Source organism: Triticum urartu, chromosome 3 (assembly GCF_003073215.2).
Source record: "Triticum urartu cultivar G1812 chromosome 3, Tu2.1, whole genome shotgun sequence".
Taxonomy (NCBI): Eukaryota; Viridiplantae; Streptophyta; class Magnoliopsida; order Poales; family Poaceae; genus Triticum; species Triticum urartu.
In genome coordinates this window covers 504,428,311-504,455,091 of record NC_053024.1, presented here as the reverse complement: position 1 = coordinate 504,455,091, position 26,781 = coordinate 504,428,311, and the positions used below count along the sequence as shown (strand labels likewise).

Below are 26,781 nucleotides of genomic sequence, written 5' to 3'. Positions count from 1 at the left end.
AGTCGGAGACGCGGATTTATCCTGAAGTTCACATTCATGAGAGTGATAATCTCTGTTAGAGCAGTGCCAAAGCCAAAGCTCCGGGGCGTCACCAAGTGACTCACCGTATTCTCCCTTACGAGTCACCCCCAACGGATGAGCCTCGGTTCACTCGGGGTTGGTCTTGAAGGCGACCACCACACCTTTACAAACTTCTCTGGAGCACACCACAACCACGGAAGCTTCCGGAGGAAATTGACCACCTATGCCACTTCAACACCCTTCCCCGGAGCACACCACAAAAGGAAGCTTCCGGGGGAACCTTGGCCACATAGGCCTCTTCACAATCTTCTCAATGTATCACCAAACCGTTTAGGAGGCGAAGCCTCCAAGAGTAATAAACTCACGGGCTCTCACTCGAACAAATAAACGCGGGGAGATCAAACCAAAGAAAAAAATGCAATGCAAGGTCAAGCAACAAATGCTCAACTCACTCTCTCAATCTCACAAGATGCAACTCAAGAAAGTAGGGGATTGAAGAGAGGGGATGCAATGGAGGAAATCGACAAATGACTCCAAGATCCATCCACAAACCCCCCTTCACTTAGAGGGGAGATAGGGGTTTGGGAGAGGTGGTAAGAGGCTCAAAATGATGTTTATAATGTGAATGAACAACCCCCAAACCGATGGGGAGGAAGGGCTCTTTTATAGCCAACTTCCAAAACTAGCCGTTGGGGCTCCTTTCCTGGACACCCCGTGCCCACGGGGGTTTAGACCCCGTGCCCACGGGGTCCCATGCGCATGGTAAAAGCCCGTGTGCACGGGCCCCCGTGCCCACGAGGGTCAAAAACACCATGTCCACGGGGTACCCAGAACAGCCTGCAGCAGCCCACTAAAACAGTGAAAACTTTGGCATACGGACTCCGAATTCAATGATCTTGGGCTCATTTTGAAGCTATGGAAAAGCCCAAGGTCCTCACATAGAGAACCACCCAAGATCAACAAGAAATAATGATGCAAGTAATGCAAAGGTTTGAGCTCTCTACATGCGACATGATCAAGCTACTTGCCCGAGAGTCCCTCTTGATAGTACGGCTATCAAACCTATAATCCGGTCTCCCTCCAAGCACCATGAGACCGGCAAAACTAGGAAAACCTAGCTAAGGTATACCTTTGCCTTGCATATTCAACTTGAGCTTGGTGATGACTCCAATGCTTGTCTCAAGTTGGAATCCCTTTCTTGTCCACAACCACTTGGTGAAGATGCTTGAATTGCTTCCTCATATTGCAATGAGGGAAGCCTTAACTTAAGCCCATCTTCACATGAGCATTATCATGATGTGGACCGCAAGCTTCAAAGCATATAACCTCCGGCTTCTCATCTTGTACTTGGACTCCTCGAAGTCGATGACCATCACTACTTGATGTCATCCACACATAGGCTACTTGAGATCTTTCCTTTTGATCCAAGCCCATGAGAAACACCTAACCCACATAGACATAACAAACACATAGCATGGGTTAGGTAACAAGGCACAATTCACAATTACTTACCATACCACTAGATCACTTGATCCCACGTGGTACAATGTTTGCGCTTTGAGAGTTGACCATCTAGATATAATATTCGAGCTTCATCTTGGTAAACCAACATCTTTACTCCAAGATCCATCTTGGTTTCTTGAAAACCACAATGAACTCTTCATTTCCCTTCATTGCTTCAAGGCAATATCACCAAAGACTCTTTCATGACCATATCAACTTCCAGTATGAATATCATCTTGATCACCACTTTCCCTTCTAAAAAACTCCATCACAATCTCTTGAGAGGCATAATGAATTGTTCACTCTAGTTGCTTGCTTTAAGACTTGATCAACTGAAACCCAACACGTGAGCTCACCATGATCTTGTCTTGAATCATAACTTGAATTCTTCTCTTTGATTATTCTCTCAAACCCTTGATCCTTAAAAGTCCTCCATCATAATATCTTGAGAGGCACAATGAATTCTTCACTCTAGTTGCTTGCTTCAAGACTTGATCAACCTAAACCCAACACATAAGCTCACCATGATCTTGTCTTGAAACCATAACTTGAATTCTTCTCTTTGATTATTCTCTCAAGCCCTTGATCCTTAGAAGCCCAAATATGTCAGTCTTGGAGATCCTCCAATGAACTCCACCATGAACATAATTAGATTAGGCATAGAAATTAATCTTGATGGATTCAATAGAAGTACTCGAAGACCAACTTGAAACCTCACTGGGTATGGGATCTCGAGAGCCAACACCTAGGCCTCGTGATCACGGGGTATCCAGAGAGTTGACACTCGACCCCATGCGCATGGTACAAGCCCATGTGCAAGGGGTATCCAGAGAAGGATACCATGAGGACTTCTTCAGATGCTTTGATGGAAGACTTCACAAAACAACCCAATGCACTTCAAGCATCACTATGGAACATATCTTCATATAAGATTCAATGCACTTGATGCTCCATAGGAATTGTCATTTAACTCCAAAGCATACAACAAACATATCTTCATATATATGGACTTCATCCTTGATTCCATCCAATATCCTTGAGGCACCATCTATGGACAAAACCTTCAAATATATCTCATTGAGAAACATTAGTCCATAGAGATTGTCATTTAATTACCAAAACCACACTTAGGGGCTACTTGCCCTTTCACACACAAAAAAACAATACTAACTAAATCAAAATTGAAATATTTAAATTTTATAAGGAACAATGAATTAGTGGCATTGGTATTACCCTCTAAGAAGAAAGAAAATGAAGAAAAAACAAAAAAAATGCACACAAGTTTGCACTGAACAATCATATCACAGTGCAAATTTTCCATATACTCACCCAATATTGCAAAAATACCCACAAAATAAGATGGAAACGGCTAATAAAGAAAAACAAAAAACAAAAAACCAAAAAAGAACAAAGGGGGAGAGGGGATGGCTGGAGCGCACAGGTAACAAGGTTCAATCCGTTAAAAAATGACTAGCCCAAATGTGTGGTTAGTTAAAATACCCAGTCCAAAACAACTCAGAAAACAGAAATGAAAAAATAGGACCACAAATCTCAAAGTAGAAATCAACGGTTAAAAAAACGAATACGAAAATCATTTCTCAGGCGACATACATATAGCTAAACTGATGCAAAAATACCCATTTAAAATAGAAAAACTGACTAAAAATATAAGGAAAGAAAAAGAAAAAATGCCTACAGACAAAACAACATGCAAAGTGTAACAGGTCTCAAGCCCAATAGAAAAAACCGGCTTACGTCAACCAAGGACAATTCAAAAATTCAACATAAGAAAAACCACTTACCCCAAACAAGGACAAGTCAAAATTCCAACCTTAGAAAAAAGATCGAGGGTAAGTCAAAAATCAGCCTAAGGCTATGTTTGGTTGAGCTGCAGATTCTGAAAAAGCTGCTGTGGAAAAGCTGCTGTGAAAAAGCTGCTGTGGAAAAGCTGGAAGCTGAAAAGTTGGGGTACCCCCAGCTTTGAAATTTACACTAGGGAGAAGCTACAGATTCTCAAAAGCTGCTTTGAACATTTACCCATTTGGTTAGCTTTTGGCTTTTCAAAGCAGAAGTTGTTAAAAAAAGCTGAACAAAATGCAGCCTAAGAAGCCATGAAACAACACACAAAAAAATAGCACGAATCTTGACAAAGGAATCAACGGTCAGAAAATCGACTTACCTAAAATTCAGACGACTTACATATAGCTAAAGTGATAAAAATAAAGTCAAAACCAGACATCAGATCAAGAATATAAGAGCATCTCCAAGAGCATGTGCATATTTGGATGTCTATATATTCATATAGACAATGGTCTAAAAAGATTCTCTCATGTACACGTCCAGTTTTGCACCAGAACGTCTATATACAGGGACCATGGCAGGTGGGCCGTCGCTGGGGAGATGAGGAAATCATGACTGCAGTCGAGTTTAGACGATGCCTTCACATTGTCCAGGCATGGACATTGTCGAGGTCGATTTAGAGGATGTGTATATTTGGACGACCATATAGACAAGCTGTTGGACGCCTGTTTTGGGCTCACGTCGTGGAAAACGAGTATAGACATCCATATAGACAAGCTATTGGAGATGCTCTAAGAACTTACATGATAGGATAAACACAAGAGGTATGCTTAAGGGGAGGTCCTCGTATTTGGAATCCTTTGTGTCCTCTGCAACGGTATTGCCGAGGACTTTGTCATGCATTTGCTCTAGGATTGCAATTTTGCTCAGTCCTGCTAGGCTTCCATATCTCGTAACAGGCACAAAGCTATCTCCTTCTTTGACGAGTTGCTTCTACTTCATCAAACTCTCCGAAAACAAATTGCAATGAACATTATTATTATGGGCTGCTGGAACATATGGATGCAAAGGAAGGGAAAAATCTTCAGAACCGAAGTCCCTGGACTGATTTCTTGGGAAGCATAGACTTAAGCATGATCTGAAGCTAGTCAGGCACAAAACCAAAGAAAAGAACATCCAGTATCTCCATCCGTGGATTGGGTCCCTGATTTATTCTACCCAAATGATAAGTGTCACACGTGTGGCATTTTACACTAAAGTTAGCATCCGACCCCCCCCCCCCCCAAAACCCTGAAATTTACCATCCAAACATATACTTGCCATGCTTCACAACTAAAGTTGTCATCCGCACAAAGCTACCTCCTTCTTTGACGAGTTGCTTCTACCTCATCAAACTCTCCGAAAACAAATTGCAATGAACATTATTATCATGGGCTGCTGGAACATATGGATGCAAAGGAAGGGGAAAATCTTTAGAACCGAAGTCCCTGGACTGATTTCTTGGGAAGTATAGACTTAAGCATGATCTGAAGCTAGTCAGGCACAAAACTAAAGAAAAGAACATCCAGTATCTCCATCAGTGGATTGGTCCCTGATTTATTCTACCCAAATGATAAGTGTCACACGTGTGGCATAAAGTAACACCGCTCTGATGTTTTTTACACTAAAGTTAGCATCCGACCCCCCCCCCCCACACACAAAAAACCCTGAAATTTACCATCCAAACATATAGTTGCCATGCTTCACAACTAAAGTTGTCATCCTCGGGCAAGTAAACTTGCCATAAAAATGTTAATTTGTGATCCAAATTATACCGTGTTGGACTAGACGTAGTACAACCGGTGTGGGCCTTTGCATTGACGTCGACACGTACGAGTACAACTCGTTTACTTGTCCTTCAAGGACTCTCATGTATACCCCATGTAGTCGCACCTCAGACGGTCTGCCGTCTCATGCTTGTAATACTCCTCCTCATAGTGATTGCGCCTTCGTGCGTCCGTGGTTTTCTCCCGCAAGGGTTTCCACGTAAAAATCTGTGTGCTCTCGTGTCTCTTTTATCTTGTTATTATCTAACAAGTGGTATACAGAGCCAAGTTATAGATACGAGATTAGAGACGAGAGTTAGGGTTCGCGCGGTCGTTCTGCGATTTGTCAAATCGCAGGTTCAACCAAGACCGACTGGAACTCCGTTCCGCCGCCACCGCACACGCGATTTATCAAATCGCTTTTTCGCAGAGTGGCTGCTGGCTTCAATTCCTGAGGGGAACACACGTGACATAGCCGTCGCCGTTACTACTACTCACGCGTTTTTTGACCGATCATTGTTGATTGCTGCTGCGTACAAGGTCAAGTCCCATCCACAAAGTTGCTTGCTACATGAAGACAGAAGAAATCATCCACTACTACTCCAATAGTACTTCTCACGGGAAGGATGCAAAATCAGTTTTTTATTTCCCTTCGTCAATTGCAACGTTCACCCAGCGAGATACTACCAGGTGCTATTTTATCTGATTCTTTGCCCGGAAAATTAATTGTTTGAAGAATTATTTCTTTCGACTTGTACTACTTTGTGTACACAGATTTATCGACTCATGGCATCCATGAAGTACGATTTTCCGCTGCTGGATTGTGACACAAGGTTTACCCTATGGCAAGTCAAGATGCGAGCGTTGTTGGCACAGGCCGACTATGATGTAGCACTGGATAGTTTTGGGAAGAACCGAATTGAGGACTGGACTGCTGAGGAGAAAAGAATTGATTGTAAGGCTTTATCACAAATTCAACTTCATTTGCATAATAATATTTTGCAGGAAGTTTTGAGCGAGAAAACTGCCGCCGCTCTATGGTTAAAGCTGGAAGGGATTTGCATGATTAAAGATCTCACCAGCAAGATGCATCTGAAGCAAAAATTATTCCTGCACAGGTTACCCGAGGGAGGTAATGTTTTGAATCATATTTCAGAATTTAAGGAGATTATATCCGATCTAGCTGCAATGGAGGTTAAGTATGAAGAGGAAGATACTGCTTTAATGTTACTTTGTTCACTGCCAAGTTCTTATACCAATTTTAGAGACACCATATTATACAGTCGTGATACTCTCACGCTTAATGAAGTTTATGAAGCTTTGAACTCTAAGGAGAAGATGAAATTAATGGTGCCTCATGATGGTTCAAGTTCATCCCAAGCAGAGGGATTATCTGTTCGTGGCAGGACAAAGGAGAAGAACTCCAATAATGGAAACAGAGGCAAAAGTAAAAACGGCTACAGGGGCCGGTCACAATCCAGAGACAAGAAATATTGCAGATATTGCAAGAGAGACAGGCATGACATCTCAGAGTGTTTCAAGTTGCAGAATAAAGAAAATAGGAAAGGTAACAAACAAGGTGAAAATTCTGCTAACATTGCTCGTGATGATAGTTCCGATGATGCTCTTGTCGTTATTGCTGGATGTGCTGAGACCAATGATGAGTGGATACTTGATACTGCATGTACTTTTCATATGTGCCCGCATAGAGATTGGTTTAATACTTTTGATTCCACTACTTCTGCTGGTTCTGTTTTGGGTTTTGATAATTCACCATGCAAGATTGAAGGCATAGGTTCTATTCGAATCAAGATATTTGATGGCATAATCAGAACTTTGACAGATGTTCGGTATATTCCGAAGATGAAGAGAAATCTTATCGCTGTTAGTGCCCTTGATGCTAAGGGGTACAAGTATTCAGGTGGAGATAGTGTTTTGAAGGTCACCAAAGGCTCCCTTGTTGTGATGAAAGGTGACTTAAGTTCGACCAATGGTCTTTATTACCTTTGAGGTTCTACCATTTCAGGTAACGCTACTCCAGTTATTTCAAAGAATTCTGATTGTGATGCTGCTAACCTTTGGCATATGCGTCTTGGACATATGAGTGAACTTGGTTTGGCGGAGTTAAATAAGAGAGGTCTTCTTGATGGATATGAACCTGGTAAATTGAAATTTTGTGAGCATTGTATCTTCGGCAAGCACAAGAGGGTGAAGTTCAACACTTCGACTCATACAACCGAAGGTATTCTTGATTATGTGCATTCTGATTTATGGGGACCATCTCGCAAGAAGTCACTAGGTGGTGTTAGTTACATGCTGACTATTATTGATGATTATTCGAGAAAAGTTTGGCCTTATTTCTTGAAGCATACATATGAAGCATTCACAGCATTTAAGGAGTGGAAGATTATGATTGAAAGACAAACTGAAAAGAAGGTAAAAATACTTCGCACTGATAATGGTGTGGAATTCTGCTCTAAGCAATTTAAGAATTATTGCAAGTCTGAAGGCATTGTCAGACACTACACCGTTCCTTATACTCCTCAACAAATGGTGTTGCTGAGCGCATGAACAGGACCGTTATTTCCAGAGCCCGTTGCATGTTGTCCAATGTAGGTTTGCATAGGCGTTTTTGGGCTGAGGCCGCTTCCACTGCTTGTTATCTCATTAATCGTTCACCATATTGCTCTTAATAAGAAAACTCCAATTGAGGTATGGTCTGGTTCACCTGCTGATTATTCAGAGTTGAGAGTTTTTGGTTGCACTGCTTATGCTCATGTTGATAATGGAAAATTAGAGCCTAGGGCTGTTAAGTGCATCTTTCTTGGTTATAAGTCTGGTGTTAAAGGTTTTAAATTATGGAATCCTGAAACCCAGAAGGTTGTTATTAGCAGAAATGTTATCTTTAATGAATCTGCTATGTTACATGATGTTTCATCTACTAATGTTCCCGTTGAGAGTGAACATCAGCCTACTATTCAGCAGCCTACTGTTCAGGTGGGGCATGTTATTGACTCAGGTGATACATCTAGTAATGAAATTGTTGATGCACATGATGAACCCGTCGTTAATGATGATCATGTCACTCCCACTCCAAATCAGCCTATTGTTCCGCCTAGTTGGAATCTCGCACGTGACAGAGTTAGACGGGGTATTAATAAACCTGACAGGTTAATTGAAGAGTGCAATATTGTTTCTTTTGCTTTATCTGTTGCAGAAGAAATTGAAGGTAATGCTGAACCTTCTTCATATTCCGAGGCTATTATTTCTGCTGATAGTAATAAGTGGATGACTGCTATGCATGATGAGATGGAATCACTTGAAAAGAATGGCACTTGGGATTTAGTAAGATTACCTAGAGAGAAGAAACCTATTCGTTGCAAGTGGGTTTTCAAGAGGAAAGAAGGTGTTTCTCCTAATGATGAGACAAGATATAAAGCAAGGTTAGTTGCTAAAGGTTACATTCAGATTCCAGGTATTGACTATAACGAAGTCTTTTCTCCTGTTGTGAAGCATAGCTCTATTCGCACTTTACTCAGTATTGTTGCCATGCATGATCTTGAGCTTGAACAATTGGATGTTAAAACTGCATTCTTACATGGAGAATTAGAAGAGGATATTTATATGGAACAACCTGAAGGTTTTGTTATTCCTGGAAAAGAAAAGCTTGTCTGTAAGTTAAAGGAATCTCTTTATGGATTGAAGCAATCCCCAAGACAGTGGTACAAGAGATTTGACACCTTTATGCTCTCTCAAGGTTTTAAAAAGTCTAATTATGATAGTTGTGTTTATTTGAAAACTGTCAAAGGTTCAACTATTTATTTGCTCCTTTATGTTGATGATATGCTTATTGCTGCAAAGAGTATGTCATATATTAATGAACTAAAGAAGCAATTGAGTAATGAGTTTGAGATGAAGGATTTGGGTGCAGCAAAGAAAATACTTGGCATGGAAATATCCAGAGATAGACCGTCTGGAAAAGTGTATCTCAGTCAGAAGGGATATATTGATAAAGTTCTTCGTCGTTTTAATATGCATAATGCCAAGCCGGCGAGTACTCCGTTAGCTGCACACTTCAAATTATCATCAGCTTTATGTCCTAAGTCAGATGCAGATATGGAGTACATGTCTAGAGTTCCCTATTCGAGTGCAGTTGGTTCACTTATGTATGCCATGGTTTGTTCTCGTCCGGATTTATCATATGCATTGAGTGTTGTCAGTAGATACATGGCTAATCCTGGAAAAGAACATTGGAGAGCAGTTCAGTGGATTTTCAGATACCTGCGTGGTACTTCTAATGCTTATTTACAGTTTGGGAAATCTAGAGATGGACTTGTTGGTTTTGTTGATTCTGATTTTGCTGGTGATTTGGATAAGAGAAGATCACTCACAGGTTATGTTTTCACCATTGGTGGTTGTGCTGTGAGTTGGAGAGTAACTTTGCAATCTATTGTGGCTTGTTTCACTACTGATGCCGAGTATATGGCTATTTCTGAGGCATGCAAAGAGGCTATCTGGTTAAGAGGTTTGTATTCTGAGCTTTGTGGAGATTCATCTTGCCCTGCTGTATTCAGTGACAGTCAAAGTGCTATATATCTTATAAAGAATTTAATGTATCATGAGAGGACAAAGCACATTGATGTCAGATTTCATTATATTCGAGATGTTGTTGCTGAAGGCGATTTGAAGGTATGCAAGATAAGTACTCATGATAATCCAGCTGATATGATGACAAAGCCAGTTCCGACCAATAAGTTTGAGCTTTGCTCAGGCTTAATTGGTATTTCTCACTAGTCCTATGGACTTTGACGCACAAGGTGTTTATGCTGATTTGGATGGAGTTATTCACTTTCTTCGACTACCGGAGGAAATTTGGATCAAGGTGGAGATTGTTAAGTTGTGATCCAAATTATACCCTGTTGGACTAGACGTAGTACAACCGGTGTGGGCTTTTGCGTTGACGTCGACGCGTACGAGTACAACTCGTTTACTTGTCCTTCAAGGACTCTCATATATACCCCATGTAGTCGCACCTCAGACGGTCTGTCGTCTCATGCTTGTAATACTCCTCCTCATAGTGATTGCGCCTTTGTGCGTCCGTGGTTTTCTCCCGCAAGAGTTTCCATGTAAAAATCTGTGTGCTCTCGTGTCTCTTTTATCTCGTTATTATCTAACAAAAAAAACGTCAGAGCGGAATTGTTTTTTGCCTTATGTGTGACACTTATCAGGGTCCTTATTCTAAGACAGTTTCTTAAATTTGTTTCTATGTTAGAAAAAACTGGAGTGGGAGCAGTCTTTTGATAGCTTGTACATAAATTTTTAATTATAAATATAATGTACCGTAGAACAATTGTTCTACGATTTTTATCTAAAAAAAGAATATAAGAACTTATCGCTTCCTTACCAACGCCTCTGCAATTACGAATAACACCCAACATGTAAGATAATCAAGTGGTTTTCTCAACCCGGGGCTGCAGCGACAACTCATGTCGTGCATCCCCTGTAGCTCGAGTTCAAGCTGGACTAGAATGGTGTTACGGCGTTCTGAATTCAGAGACACCAAGATGTGGCTCTTTGATTTTCTATCAAGGTCTTCACATAGCGATGCTACGGTTCTGGCTGTTACTATGTGGTATTTGTGGGAAGCTTGAAATGATGCTCGACACTCTCTTGAAGCACCATCAATTCACACTACAGTGGAGAAGATCCGAGCGTATTCAGACTTGAGCTTGAAGCACCTTTTCAGCTCTGAACCTGTCAAGAGGCGTGAGTCGACTTCAGTCAATCCTTCCTAGACTCCACCGCTGACAGGTAAGGTCTTGATTCATTCGGATGTTGTTGTTTTCTCTGACCTGAACAAGTCTGGAGCTAGTGTGGTAGCTTTAAACCATGATGGGTGCTGTACTGCTTCTGTTTTTGAACCCCTTCGTGCTGCACTTGAGCCTGAACTACCAGAGGCTTTGGCATTATGTAGAGTTGTGCAATTAGCTAGTGATGAAGGTTATTCTGATGTTATCTTTGTTTCGGGTTGCCTTTCGCTGGTGCAAAGGATGAATTCGAGATCTTGCGATCGCTCCAGCATTGGTACTGTTGTTGAAGACATCAAGTTTGTTTCTCAAAGTTTTGTTTCTGTGGTGTTCAAGCATGTTCATCGGCAAGCTAATGTAGCGGCTCATTTGTTCGAAAATTGCCAGGCGCGGACGAACTCGCGCGCTCTCGGAATCGTCACGCGTTTGATCCCCTGGAGACGTGAGATGCCTGCCATATTGTACGTGGCGGGTGAGGAGAGTTAATGCATGTACGTAATGGGCAAGAGACGTTGGTGGTGCGGACGTTTTTTTAGCATGATGGTGTGGACGTTAGACGAGGATTTGACGGTGTTTTTGTAACGCGTCGTTTGTCTTGTGTTCTGTACCTATGTGTACCGGAAGTAAGAGAACGGCGCGTAACGGGTAACGTACGTTATGTTGTTAAGCGGCCCACCGGATGTATTTAACCCAGCCATTAATGTGTCCTGGCCTGTCAACGCAGCTCATTAATCCGGTACTCCCTTCATCCGAAAATACTTGTTCTCGAAATGGTTGTATCTAGACTTATTTTAGTTATAGATATATCTATTTTATCTATTTTTATGACAAGTATTTTCATACGGAGGGAGTACTACGTAAGCATAGGTTTTTCTAAAAAAAAAATGTAAGCATAGGCGGCCGTGGGAGAGAGTGATTTGTGCGTGGAGACCAGGAAGGCATTTAGGCAAGTGTGTATGAAATAATTATTTTTTGAGGTAATATCACCAAGAGTCACATAACTTGTGCTAGATGTTTAATGTAGTGCTAGAACTTTAAAAATACGGAATTATGGTCATCTAACTTGACTAAACCTTTAGATACGGTCATAACACACGTATACAAACACATTAGTATGTATGGACCCATCTGCCACTGAGTGAGTGATGCATTTTTTCCCAGAGAACACCCTTGTATTACCTTTTTTTAGAAAAGCCAAACACTACAATGAATTTTGGCATGAAACCCTGTCATCTTTTTTTATTTGTGCACAAGACAGATCACTGTACTGCTCATAAAAGAGCAAATTAACACAAAAAAGTGGAAGCCAGGTTTCGAACATGCAACCAAAAATTATTAAATGAGTCGTTATAACTACTACACCATTCACGTTGTACTCTCTATGAAGGATAACAAAATCTATTGAACCAAGCGGTGTGTGGACCTTAAACAGGCTGCAGGTACTGCAACCTTTTTTGCACTTGCTAATTTCTTTAAGATAATTGGTAAACGTAGGTTATACTCATATATTTGTGTGTTAAAAATATACATACAGACGATGATAAGTAAATAAAACATTTAAATATTGCTCTTGACTTACCATATACAATTATGATCTTAGTAATAAAAATAATGTTTAAATATTCATGTACTATAAATATTGTAAACACCACTGAAATAACCTACTTTTAATTTGTTCATGTATTATTATTTCAAAATTTAGATATACTAAAAAATGTTTGTATAATTTCAAATAATACAAATATTTGCAAAATTACAATTCAAACATATTAATTTAATTATACGAATATTTCAATAATTTAGTTAATCAGCGAAGCAGAAGCTAGATCTAAATTTTCACGAACGGTGAACTACATTAAGCAGAAACCGTACAATCCAGCTAGGCGTGGTGGGACCTACATTCAGTTCTCCATACAAACCTAACACAATACAGCCGCATTTAATACAGTACCCAACGCGTCGTCGCTCCGTTCGCGCCAGCTAGCAGGAGCGCGCGAGCCCGTCCGCGCCATCGCCGTTCTCTTTGTTTGTTACCTAAATCTTGTGAGAATTTGTCTAGCTTTCTGGTTTTTCATTCTGCTCTGGGAGACTCTTTGTAACTTTGTTAAGTGATCAATATAGCCGATGTTTCTCTCTGGAAAAAAAGCTCGAGTTCAAGCACAGAACTTACACCAAACAAGACATCCTTTTATTTCCAATGGAATATTAACTATACTACATATACTGGTAAACAACACTAAGCAACGAATTATGTACACATTACACGTTGTGCATTACTTCAGCACTGATAATCGGACCAGGCTACGTACACAATTCCCTGTAGTTTCACCTCCCGTATACAACATCACACATCTGTCTATACATCACTACGTGTATACCTTTTTTCCTACAGAAAACTACTACTAACGATCTGACTATCTTTGTAGCGACACAAACATCCACGTATGCAACCACCGACCTGAATTCATTTCTCTTTCTTTTAGCGACCACCGACTTGGATTCGCTGACCCTGTACGCGAGAAGCTAGCAGAGAAACAATGGCACCGGTTGGTTCTCTGGCTGGTCTGTGTTACTTGTCCCTGGGCACCCAGCAGCAGTGCAAGCCGTAGGGCAGCCCGTAGGGGAACTTGGCCCGGGCAATCTCCTTGAAGCTCTTGGCGTCCAGCACCAGCGCGTAGCCCGACCCGTCCTTGGCGCTCACCATGGATATCGCCACGCCTGCATCAGAATTCGGCAACCCAAAGTCAGACACCAACAACGATGGGCGCGCGCACGAGGACAGAAATAGAAGGAGAAGAAGGAACTGACCGTCGTCTTCCTCGACGGCGCCGGGGCGCGCCACGAAGTAGGGCTCGGACGGCACCGCGCCCTCCTCGTGCCAGTTCTTGGCCGTCTTCTCCACCAGGTCGATCTTGGTGAGCGTGTTGGGGAAGTTGCACGGCCGCCGCGCGCCGCAGGCGTAGGCGTAGCGGTACTCCTTGCCGAGGTGGGCCGGGTTGATGCTGCACATGTCCATGCCGCGGCCGTGCTCCTCCGGGTCCAGCGCCGCCTCCAGCTCGCCGAACGGGCTGCCGTCCAGCGGTATCCTGAACCGCCCCACCCTGCACGTCCATGACCAAACAGATGTACTTTTAGTATTAGCCCATGCGTCAAGATTCGCGCGGGGGCATTCTGACGGAATAATCTGATCTACGTACCTGGCATCGGTGAGGACATCCTCGCCGGTAAATGCCCGGAGATTGTGGAGACGGAGGTTGTCGAGGATGGAGGTGTCGGCGTTGTGCTCGCAGCAGTCGGCGATGATCGCCGTCACACGCCCCTCCTCGTCCTTCTCCTCGTACGCGTTGATGAAGTGGAACGTCACGAACGGCGGCACCTCCACGCTCGCCACCTTTTGGTCAATAAATTATTTTCATCCCAAAATATATCAGAAACCCAGATCGAACGGCCATGGCTAGTACGTATACGACGGAACGATTGTATAATATAGTAGTAGTAGAACTTACGATCTTGCCGCTGGCCTTGCACATGACGTGCATGTAGCTCCCGGACTCGAGGTGCCACTGGAACTTGTACAGCGGCGTGGGCTCGGCGCGGAGGAGGTTGGCGGCGCAGTACCGGAGCGGCATCTCCGGCACGACCACGTAGTTCTCCGTGACGGGGAAGGAGTGCACCCACCCGGGCGCCGGCCCGCCGCGGCAGTCCACCCTGCCCACGAACTGCCTCTCGTTGCTCCCGGCGTCCATCCTCGCCACCACGTAGCCGGGCCGGATCAGGTCCGGGATGAGCGTCCAGAACTCGGTGTCGGTGACGATGGGGTGCGCCGAGTGGATGAGGCCGCCCAGCTTGTCCTCGTACTCGAACTTGCTCACCGTGTCTAGCGTGTCCGGGTCGACCACGATGGAGCCCTTGACGGTCTCCGTGAGGCAGAGCACGCGGCCGTCGCCGAGCCGGACGACGCCGGTGTTGGAGTTGTCGGTGAGGGAGTTGCCGGAGAAGAGGCTCGCCAGCTGGCCGACGAAGGACTTGAAGCTGTCCGGCTTGGGCACCTCGGAGAACTCGCGGTAGCACACCTTGCCGTGCCGGCGCGCCGCCTTGTAGGCCTCCGACTCGATCTGCCGGTGCGCGCCCACGGCGCGGCCGTCGCGGAACGAGACGCGCACCAGCGTGGCGTAGCCGTCGAACAGGTGGCGGAAGCCGTAGTCCCCGAGGTCCCATAGGCCCGGGCCGTTCCTCAGGTACGTGCCATCCTGCAACAGAGCGCATACAATAAACACCCGATCAATTATTGCGGCGCAACGAACAAATCCGTCGAGGTAGATTAAGCTATCGATCGTAGATGATTGCAAAGATGATTAGCTGGACGATTACAATCACAGCTTAGTCACGAGCCTAACCGTATTATACTCCAACATACATCTGCAGATTTAATTCCTCCAAGTCACTGTCCAAGTGGCACGCACGCACACAGTCTAATGCCACAGTGAGCTCATCGCTGGGGGAGTGGAGGGAGGGACAGGAAGGTTTCAGGCTTTGTCTGGAATTTGCGGGGAACAAAGCTAGCTTCGTCAAAAAAAGGTTGCAGGAAGCAACAAAACTATCATCATGAGACAGCGACGCCATTGTCGCCGTCGTGAGCGCTCAAGAGTGGAGCAGCAGAGAATCTTGGGATATATGTTGTCTTCCCCGGTCGCGAGCATGCATCGTGAGTGCCGAGATGCCATCTCGTTATCGCTCGCTAGCTAGGCCTTCTGTTCTATTCGTTCTATACTAGTGTAAATTAGTACATCGGTGTGGCCTTCTTCGCTGTCGATCACAACTAAAGATGCGCGCCAAGTGCTTCCCCAACTGACAGTTACAGTGAGAGATAAAAGTTGGCAACTCTATGCAATATACCCCTCCTCGTTAGGCTAGCTATTAGATCGATAGGCTGATGAGCATGCCACGGACGTGTCCAAGGCTGGCCCAAACTTTTCTTTGTTAATTGCTTATACGAGTATAATATATGCTTTCCTGGCAAAAAAGAGAGACAAGAGTATCATATATGCTTGTTTTAATTCACCTTTTGTGAGTGTGGATGCTTGGCGTTGCCGACACCTTGATGAAAGCAGTTAGGTTAATGGAAAGAATGTGTTACGCTGTGTGGCCTGGTCTAAAAGTGCTTATATGCATATGCCTTCCAAATTTTCTTTTCGGCTTTTGTGAGTAAGAGGAAGATATGCATGCTTTTATCAAACATTTTTTTTAGAAAAAAACATGCATGCATACGGTCAAGGCTTGAATCGAAGTAACGGAAAAGATTCACATTCTCGAAGAGAAAACGCACGGCTAACCTTCGCCTGGGCCACCGGCAGACAGTATAAGATGTTTGTGATTAGTACGTCAGTTCACAAATGAAGAATCTTCTACTAGGAAGGGAGAGAAAACAAGACGAAAAACATGCATAGATAGATAGATTTGTGCAAGCAAAGCAATTCACCCACCAGCCACGTAGGGAGCTTGCCCTCCACTTCCAGCGCGCCCTCCCACCTCTCCTGCCGGATGCTCTTCCACGCCACGAGCTCGTCGGGGCCACCGTCCACGCCGCGCCCACCGCGGCGCCGCGGAGCGCCGATGACGGGGCGTGGCGGCGGGGCGATGACCGCCGGCGGCGCCTCCGTGACCGCGGCAGCCGCGAGAGGCTGCGCCACCGCCCGCTTGTTGCCTCCCGGCTGGCCGGCACGACGGCCCGGCCGGCCGGACAGGGCGGCGACGGTGCAGAGCGAAGATGAGATCGTGGGAGACATGGCGGTTGTCTGGCAATCTAGCAAGATCAAGCTTGGTTGGTGTGCTGTGGCGCCACCCAAGTCAAGTGCTGTGAGCAGAGCTAGGCAGGTGTACTGCTGCTAAGATTTGGTCTGGAATGGTACCCTGGTGAAGGGATGTATATATAGCCCGCCCGGCCCGAGGATGCCCAGGGGTGCGTGTGTGGCGCACATCCGATCTGCGGACGTAATGAGACGGATCGATGGCGAGGCAATGAGATTCGGCATCTCCACTGCTCGAAACCAATGGATGCCGGGCTTGTTTGCACCCCGCTTGTCATGTTACAGCCCGGCTCGCTCCGGTTGGTCCAGCGACCACGTAGTAGCAGTGCCTCTTCGTAACGTACGTAACAACGTGTGGGTATATACGAACCAAACTGTGGTTGGATGGTTAGAAAAATAATGGCATTCTTAACCCATCAGGATTTAAATGAGATTCGACATTATTTCAGGATTTCTGATGTTTGAGTGGAAGAAGACGTTTTCGTCGATGACGAGACGTCTACGGTGATTTTGTAAATCTCAGAATAATATGCCAGCTCCTTCTTTCGAAGATGCTCATAGAAGTAGGCTGTGCATGTATACATTCATAGAATGAGTATATGCACGTATATATAAACCCTTGTGTCTTTACTGATGTTAAAAAAAAATGTGTGCGTACGTGGAGCGTCGCGGTCGCGGTCCGGGAAAGTTAAACGCTGGTTTTTTGCGGGGCGAGGCGGAAGATCGTTGTCGGAGGGATACGACTTTCTGCGCGACGAACCGGGCGCATGTACGCACGTACATACGTACCGAGTTTTCAGCGGGTTACCCTCATCGCTGGGACCTTCGCTTGCCTAGGCTCTCTCGGTTTTGACCATTCGATGTGGACAAACGGGCATGGTACATATTTGTCACTCCAACGGAGCTTGCGTGGGGAAACGCGATGCGGATATGGGAAAATTCCAAACCGATTCTTCAAAGCTAGCGTTCTGTAAAATAGCATAGATACAACTATAACGGTGTCGTGTTCTGGCCGAGTCGACCTAGTACCAGTTGCGATTGCTCCGTTTGGTGCTCAGCTAAACCACATATGTGAGTACTTGGCACTATTACCAAAACCTTGTTCCCGCGAATCAACCTGTGGTTGAGTTGGTTAGGTGGACAGTGGTATCCCCAATCCATAAGGGTTCAAATCCTGATGCTAGCATTATTCCTGAATTTATTTCAGGATTTCCGGCGATGCGCTTTCAGTGGGAGGAGACGTTCCCGTCGACGACAAGGCGCCTACGGTGACTTCGCAAATCTCAAGATGATATGCCGGCTCAGTCTCTCGAAGGTGCTTATAGGGGTAGGGAGCGCTTGTGTCTGTACTGATGCTTAAAAAAAAACCTTGTTCCCGTGACAGTGGCCTAATTGTTCTTTACTACTAACTAATAATCCAATTGACAGTTGGCTCATACTCCTGCAGAGTGACTCGTCGCTAGTACCTCGCCACGGATAACCAAATATCTGTCTTGAACGGCCTGCTCGTCACTAGCACTAGAAAAATGCCCCAGAGGTCAGATTTAGAAAAATAAGATCCAATGTTAAACCAATATTAACATAGGAACTACGGGCCACATATGGGTAAAAAATATCTGGAACCATGTCGAATGGGCTAAATTCACACAGGTCCTAATGGGCTGGGTGGACCCGGACTGTAAATGGGCTGTATGTAAGTATTGCCGTTAAAGGGCCTTTCATGGCCAGATCTGCTAAATTTTTTACTAAGTCAGGTGGACCTAGTAGCCATCAACAGGGACAGCCATTTTAACAAAACGGGCCACTGTTGGAGCATGCCACATGTCTATAATTAATAGGCGCATGTGGTCCATTGGATGAGCGACACTTGTCCCAATGAAAAGATGGCGTGTGACTCCGTTGACGTGTGAGAAGCTGACATGTGGAGGATCGCCAAGCTCGACGTCATTAACGGGTATCGGATTCGGACTCGCACCTGATAGCTTATCGGCGACATGTTACGGTGGCTGCCATGTGTCGACTATCCTTGATGAAACACTTGCATGACAGATCATTTTTGTCATCGAATGAAAGTGGACACTACCATGATGAAAAAGTGATTATTGTCATGGAACACATCGACGACAACACATGTATAACTATCTTGATTCTATCATAAAACCGTGAGGGATGTACATGGGTGACAGAAAACATGACCCACTATGGCAAAGACGTATCATCACACAGATGCGTCTTTTTTAGTGAAACTAGGCATTTTTTATCCTATATACCTAAGGCAGTCATCCCCACTAATTTATTTATCTTAGCATGCAAGCATGTCACCTCACCAAGTCACCATACAATTATGAATGGGAAATTCCATCTCAATATGCAATCATGCATGGGAAAAAATCCACCAAAAAATTCAACCATGCATGGGAAAATGGTTTTCATCCAATTATTCTACTTATATTCAATAAAAAAAATTATAGCTATACATTATCAAATATAATAAGTCATATGCATTTTAAATGTTGGTTCTCATGTTATAACACAAATTTTCATCATCCAATTCGCGCTATAACGCACGAGTATCCTCTAGTATATATTATTCTCCCCACATGGCCTTTAGGGATCCCTTCTTCCCCTTCTGGTTTGCCCTCCTTCAGTTGTTTCATAGGTATTTTAGTTTGGAGACTAGCTTTTCTTCTGAGGTATCTTTAGGGTCCATCTTTCAAAATTAGGAGTCGAATTTTTAACCACTTAAGAAGTAAAGGTGGTGGTTCAGTAGTACAAGCCAAGCTATTCCCATCTAGACATCTCTTGCGCTTAAAGCATTTGTTTAGAGTTTGCAATCTATAAAATCTTCTTAACTTTGTGTTCAGAAGGGGAGATTTATTCTTCACTTTCTTGTTCAGTGGATGGTGTTGGTGGTTGAAGCATGCCCATCGGCTAGGTCATCTGGAGTGATTAGATTTTCTCTGTGGGTGGAGAAAAGAGTTTAGCACTCCAACAAGTTTCCGAAGGGATGACTGAAGTTGACATTTTGGCTTATGAACATTAGCACAAATATCGGGAATTGTAAATTAATGTACTCCCTCCATTCCTTGATATAATGTATATAGATTTTTGAGAAAAAAATTCCAAAATATAAGGTGTATTGTGTTGCACCACTCGTTTGGATAATTTTTTAGGGATTTGATTGCATTTCCTTATATTAGGCAAGCTCCACTATTTCCTCATGTCAATTAGTCAGGTGTAATCTCGCCCAAAACTTGCGAAATTTTCCCTCCACGTGTGTTCTTTAATTTCCGTGTCAAAAACTATACACCCTATATTTAGGAACGGGGGGAGTAATGTTTATATTCCTGATTTTTGGCTATGATCTCTGATTTTAGAGTTTAGGAACTTTTTGGCCAGCCAAATTTGTCTGGTGAAAGCAGAGAGATTGAGAGGAAGTTTACTATTCAAAGGGTACTTTGATTACCTTCTCACTGAGAACAGATGTTGCAAAGTCTTGCTAAAATCTACCTTGGATATTTGAAATGTGTGTTGGAAGTTTTCCTATGCACCTATAATATTTAGAAGGGAGAGAATATCATACTTTTGCTCAACGAAAATTCTAAGTGGGTCTCAGGTCCTATTGCACCTGCTTAAATAATAATTTATAAGATTGAAAATATTTAAAAATGTATTAAAATTTTCAAAAAAAGAATGGTATGTCGTTATACCTGTATAAAAAGCTTCGCAGAGGAGTGACTTCCATGATCTCTGGAACGAAAACAATTGTGAGTACAAAAAGTGTGAGTAGTAACTTCTATATAGTGTTGATTTTGTTTCTTTTTTGTCTATAATAGCATGGAAGTCAATCCTTCATGAAAATTTTCACACGAATATTACACTATACCATTCTTGTATCCAAGAAGTTTTAGCAAATTTTGACTAATTTTACAATTTTTATTTTTATTTTCCAATTCAGTGCATTGGCAATTGTCGACACCACTCTCCATTGTCGTTGGCTCGAAATGTCTTCCTAGAAACACGGGGAGGACAACAACAAGGAGGACTTGAGCTACACCGGCATGGACATGTACTTATGGGTATAAGTTTTCATGGGTTTGAGTTAGGGTTAGGGTTTCTATTTGGGGTTTTTCCATTTTAGATCCGATTTAAGCTATGTTGATGCTTCTTGTCAATGTAGGAAAACCCCGAGACCACTGTTGGTGCTTACTTTTGTGGCGGAGTGACTGATTCAGCCATCAAATGCAAGCTTCACCAGTTTAGGACCAAGAAATTTGTTGCATTTGATGGCATAGACAATGGGAGGAGATTTTACAGTTGTGGTAAGCACGTAATTTGTCCTTGCCTACCTGTTTAAGCTAAGCACTTTGCTCTGTAACTGAATTTGTTTGGTTTAAGTGTATTATTTAATATTTCTACTGAATCTTGTAGGTGATGCCTTGCTAAGTAGGTAACTTAATCTGGCAGTTGCTGCCTTGCTAAGTAGCTAGCTCAATCTTATAGGTGAATTGGTGTTCACCAGTTAACGGAATTTGTGTTTTGACTGAATCTTGTGTTGGTGCTCACTAGTTAACTGAATTTGTGTGTTGACTGAATCTTGTGTTGAGTCTCTTATGTTGGTATTCACTAGTTAACTGAATTTGTGTGTTGACTGAATCTTGTGTTGAGTCTCTTATGTTGGTATTCACTAGTTAACTGAATTTTTGTTCTGACTGAATCTTGTAGGTTGGTGTTCACTAACTAACTGGATTTGTGTTTTGACTGAAACATGTAGGTTGGTGTTCACTAGTTAAATGAATTTTTGTTTTGGATAAATATTATCTGTTGGTGCTACTAGCTAACTGAATTTGTATTTTGACTGAATCTTGTAGGTGTGCGCTAGTTAACTGTTGGGGAACACAGTATTTCAAGAAATTTCCTATGACCACGCAAGATCTATCTAGGAGATGCATTGCAATGAGAGGGGAGAGTGTGTCTACGTACCCTCGTAGACCGAAAGCGGAAGTGTTTAGTAACGCGGTTGATGTATTCGAACGTCTTCGCGATCCAACTGAAGGAAATATGCCCTAGTGGCAATAATAAAGTTGTTACTTATATTACCTTATATCATGATAAATGTTTATTATTCATGCTAGAATTATATTAACCGGAAATTTAGTACATGTGTGAATACATAGACAAACAGAGTGTCACTAGTATGCCTCTACTTGACTAGCTCATTAATCAAAGATGGCTAAGTTTCCTAACCATAGACATGAGTTGTCATGTGATAAACGAGATCACATCATTAGAGAATGATGTGATTGACTTGACCCATTCGTTAGCTTAGCATTATGATCGTTTAGTTTATTGCTATTGCTTTCTCCATAACTTATACATGTTCCTATGACTATGAGATTATGCAACTCCTGAATACCGGAGGAACACTTAGTGTGCTATCAAACGTCACAATGTAACTGAGTGATTATAAAGATGCTCTATAGGTGTCTCCGATGGTGTTTGTTGAGTTGGCATAGATCGAGATTAGGATTTGTCACTCTGATTGTCGGAGAGGTATCTCTGGGCCCTCTCGGTATTGCACATCACTTTAAGCCTTGCAAGCAATGTGACTAATGAGTTAGTTGCGGGATGTTGCATTACGGAACGAGTAAAGAGACTTCCCGGTAATGAGATTGAACTAGGTATGATGATACCGATGATCGAATCTCGGGCAAGTAACATACCGATGACAAAGGGAACAACGTATGTTGTTATGCGGTTTGACCGATAAAGATCTTCGTAGAATATGTAGGAACCAATATGAGCATCCAGGTTCCGCTATTGGTTATTGACCGGAGATGAGTCTCGGTCATGCCTACATAGTTCTCGAACCCGTAGGGTCTGCACGCTTAACGTTTGACGACGATCGGTATTATGAGTTTATGTGTTTTGATGTATCGAAGGTAGTTCAGATTCCCAGATGTGATCACGGACATGATGATGAGTCTTGAAATGGTTGAGACATGAAGATTGATATATTGGAAGGTTATGTTTGGACACCGGAATGGTTTCGGATGAGTTCGGGCATATACCGGAGTACCGGGGGGTTACCGGAAACCCCCGGGGGCTTAATGGGCCTACACGGGCTTTAGTGGGAGAGAGAGGCGGCCAAGAGGTGGGGGCACGCCCCCCAAGCCCAATCCGAATTGGGAAGGGGGGCGGCCTCCCTTTCCTTCCTCTCCTCTTCCTCTTCCTCCCCCCTCCTATAGGACTAGGAAAGGGGGGAAACCTACTCCTAGTAGGAGTAGGTGTAGCGATCCGACCTCAAACGGTCAAATCTCTGTGCATAAGTGTCATCCCTGGATCGGTAATGCTGACGCATACAGTACTTGAAGGATTTATAACGGAGTGCAATCACACACTTATTACATCGAATATCTCAAAAGAGAGTACTTGTTATAATAATATGGCTGAAGGCCATCTAATGAAGATAACAACAGAAGGCTTCGAAGGTAAAATGAGTCCATCAACTCCAACGGCATGTTGAGTGCAAGACAACGACCTAGCGCACCTTACTCTTCGTCTGAAAAGTCTGCAACATAATACGTTGCAGCCCGAAACGGGTCAGCACATGGAATATGCTGGCAAAATAACACTGTAGAGCAATGAACAAGTAGCAGCTATAACTATATGCATATTTGGCTGGTGGAGGCTCTATGGTTATTTTTGTAGAAAGCTAGTTTTTCCCTACAATAAAGGAATTTATTTTATTTAACTACAAAGTTTGTTGAAAACATTGAGAATGGTAACGCCATCTCAATTCCAATTAAAGTAATCATTAACCCAACAAGTTAATTAAATAAAGTGATGAGATCAACATAATAATTCAAGCACCAGATACTCAAGATGTCCATAACCGTGGACACGGCTAACCATGATTAGTTTATACACTCTGTAGAGGTTTGCACACTTTTCCCCACAAGACTCGATCTCCTTCATTTATTTCTTGCACTACATGATGTTTGAGAAACAGATGACCGAGACACAGTTTTTCAAAAGCATTAGCCCTTTCGATGGGTAAACCATACCACCTACATCTGCTAGTTTACCACTGAAAGAGGTCACACAACATACTCAACTATGCCAGAGCCCATAATGGCTTGTGGCTGCACACGGAAGTTTCCAACATGAATAACAATATGATCCCTTTGAGCCTGGGTGGCAGACCATAGGATGATCACACGGATTCCCCGGGATCTCCTTGGACAGCACTGGATTGCCCCAGGTGCCCACAAACAATCCACCCAGATGTGTGTTAAAGTAGCCACCTTAAATAAACCCTTAGTCATTATAATACTCACAACTGTCATGAATCACTCAAACCAAACCACGCCTACGAGCATAGCATAGCGGTGTAAGCATAACGTAGAAGTAACTCCCAGGGTTTGAATGAAAAGGGCAATAGGTACTACCTCAATAACTACTTCCCAATACCCACATGTTAAACAAATCCTAAACATGCAATGTTTGAGGGTTTGAAACAAATGCATAAAAACTGGGTAATAAAGGGATATGATCAAAGTGTTACTTGCCCTGCTGACGATCTGAAAACCCTAGTGACTCGTAGTAGCACGCTTCACACTCCGGAAACTCTATCATAAACAAACAATAGCATACATAAGCACTCAAGCATAATATGCGCGGGTAAAACTCAAGAGAAAAGATCCGAACTGAAATTACAAGAGAAAAACTTCGATTTGCAAAAAGAATCAATCAAATCGGAGCTACGAAAATCAAACTATGATAAAAAGAAGTTCAAAAACAAATCTGCTTGGAACCAAATTTTAAATTGTCAAAACCATGTTCAAGTTGATTATCTGGAAAGAGGGGAACAAGACGAAGATTTTGGCGTTGGTTTCACTAGATTTGGACGAACGGTTAAAAAGTAACGAGGGTTTGAAGATCAGGGGCTAATTTGCGATAAAAATAATCACGGATAGGTCCCTGGCTGAAAATAAAAAAGAAAATACTAACGAACAAATGTTCGTTTTCAGAGACAAACGAATGAACCCGTTTGCGAACAGAGGTGTTCAGGCGAACGGCCGCTAAATAGAACTGATCGGAAAAACCGAGAAAACCCGATCTAGATCTAAAACCGAAAAAAACCAAACGAACCGGCGAACCGGGCGGTTTCTATACCGGTCAACAGCGGCGGCGGCGGGTGGGGTGGCGGCTCCGGCGAGGGCTACGGGGTCTGGCGGCGCCGGGCCGGTGCAGAGCGGCGGCGGCTGCAGCGGGAGGAGGCGGTGGCGCAGCAGCAGCTAGCGGCGGCGGCGGCACGCCTTGGTGGAGGCGGCAACGACTTGGTGAGGAGGGGTGGGGGTCGGCCGTATATAAAGGAGCCCCGGGGGGTCCGACTTGGGCGAGGGGGCGCTAGGCGGCGACGATCCGAACTCCTCGCCGGAGTCCGACGCGGACATGGGCGCGACGCGAAGCGGTGCGACGCTGGGCCGTGGCCTGGCTCCCAGTTGGGCCGGCCCAGTTCGGCGTGCGATTTTTTTAAAAATAAAATTCCGTCAAAAACTAAAAATCCTAATAAATATAAAAAATTCTAAAAATGCCAAAAACAATTTTCGCCGTCTAAATAAAATATTTAGAACAAGGTGAACATTTTTCTAGCCTAAAATGCATATTTTTTTCTAATTCAAATAAAGTGGCACCAAAATTCCAAATAAAATATTTGTTTGATTTTAATATATTTTCTCCAATATTCCCCTGTTATTTGGAGAAGTCATTTTATCTCCACTCATTTATTTTAATATTGAAAATATTTCGAAGAGAAAAATTATTAAAATCAAAATGATCATTTTTTCAAATTTCAGAAAATTCAAATATGAAAATAAAAGAAATCTCCAACTCTCTCCTCGGGTCCTTGAGTTGCTTAAGATTTCTAGGATCACAATCAAAATGCAAATAAAATATGATATGCATATGATGACCTATGTATAATATCCGAATTGAAAATTGGGATGTCACAGTAGGAATCCCCCCTTGGGGGCGCACCATGAGGGCCGGCCAGCCCTCTCCTCCCCTCCTTTATATACGGGGGAGGGGGCACCTCATAGACACACAAGTTGACAATTATTTTAGCCGTGTGCGGTGCCCCCTTCCACAGATACACACCTCGGTCATATCGTCGTAGTGCTTAGGCGAAGCCCTGCACCGGTAACTTCATCATCACTGTCAACACGCCGTCGTGCTGATGAAACTCTCCCTCGGCCTCAACTGGATCAAGAGTATGGGGGACATCATCGAGCTGAACGTGTGCAGATCGTGGAGGTGCCATGCGTTCGGTACTTGGTCGGTTGGATCACGAAGACATTCGACTACAACAGCCGCGTTTCTTAGCGCTTCCGCTTTTGGTCTATGAGGGTATGTAGACATACTCTCCCCTCTCGTTGCTATGCATCCCTAGATAGATCTTGCGTGATCGTAGGAGAATTTTGGAAATACTGTGTTCCCCAACACCAACCGATCAAGTACCGAACGCACGTCACCTCCCCGATCTGCACATGTTCAGCTCGGTGACGTCCCTCATACTCTTGATCCAGCTGAGGCCGAGGGTGAGTTCTGTCAGAACAACGGCATGTTGATGGCGATGATGAAGTTACCGACGTAGAGCTTTACCTAAGCACTACGACAATATGGCCGAGGTGTAAAACTGTGGAGGGGGGCACCGCACACGGCTAAAGATCAACTTGTGTGTCTATGGGGTGCCCCCTCCCCCTTATATAAAGGAGGGGAGGAGGAGGAGGGCCGGCCACAAGGGGCACGCCCAAGGGGGGGATCCTACTCCTAGTAGGAGTAGGTTTTCCCCTTTCCTAGTCCTAGTAGGAGAAGAAGGAAGGAGAGGAAGAAGAGAAGGAAAGGGGGGGGGGGCGCCCCCTAGCCCTAGTCCAATTCAGTTTGGGCTAGGGGGTGCGCGCCACACCTTGGCCTGCCTCCTCTCTTCCACCATTAGGCCCATGAGGCCCAATAACTTCCGGGGGGGGGGTCCGG

At 43.8% G+C, this 26,781-nt stretch overlaps 1 protein-coding gene across 1 annotated transcript; it reads right to left on the bottom strand.

The window, feature by feature from the left end:
• Nucleotides 1-13,108: 13,108 nt before the first annotated feature.
• On the bottom strand, nucleotides 13,109-16,815 carry LOC125548561 (carotenoid cleavage dioxygenase 8 homolog B, chloroplastic). The gene is made up of 5 exons (XM_048712131.1): nucleotides 16,420-16,815; nucleotides 14,443-15,186; nucleotides 14,134-14,327; nucleotides 13,745-14,037; nucleotides 13,109-13,654 (listed from the first exon to the last, which is right to left on the bottom strand). Exons 1-5 carry the CDS (start codon nucleotides 16,720-16,722, stop codon nucleotides 13,506-13,508), a joined length of 1,683 nt encoding a protein of 560 aa, XP_048568088.1. The 5' UTR covers nucleotides 16,723-16,815; the 3' UTR covers nucleotides 13,109-13,505.
• Nucleotides 16,816-26,781: the final 9,966 nt, after the last annotated feature.

Bases quoted from the DNA above. Each gene is read 5' to 3' on its own strand.
- LOC125548561 (XM_048712131.1), bottom strand. From the start codon at position 16,722: ATGTCTCCCACGATCTCATCTTCGCTCTGCACCGTCGCCGCCCTGTCC. The intron at 14,038-14,133 runs GTACGTAGATCA...ATGGACGTGCAG, and splicing joins GATGTCCTCACCGATGCCAG to GGTGGGGCGGTTCAGGATAC. The intron at 13,655-13,744 runs GTCAGTTCCTTC...ATTCTGATGCAG, and splicing joins CGCCGTCGAGGAAGACGACG to GCGTGGCGATATCCATGGTG.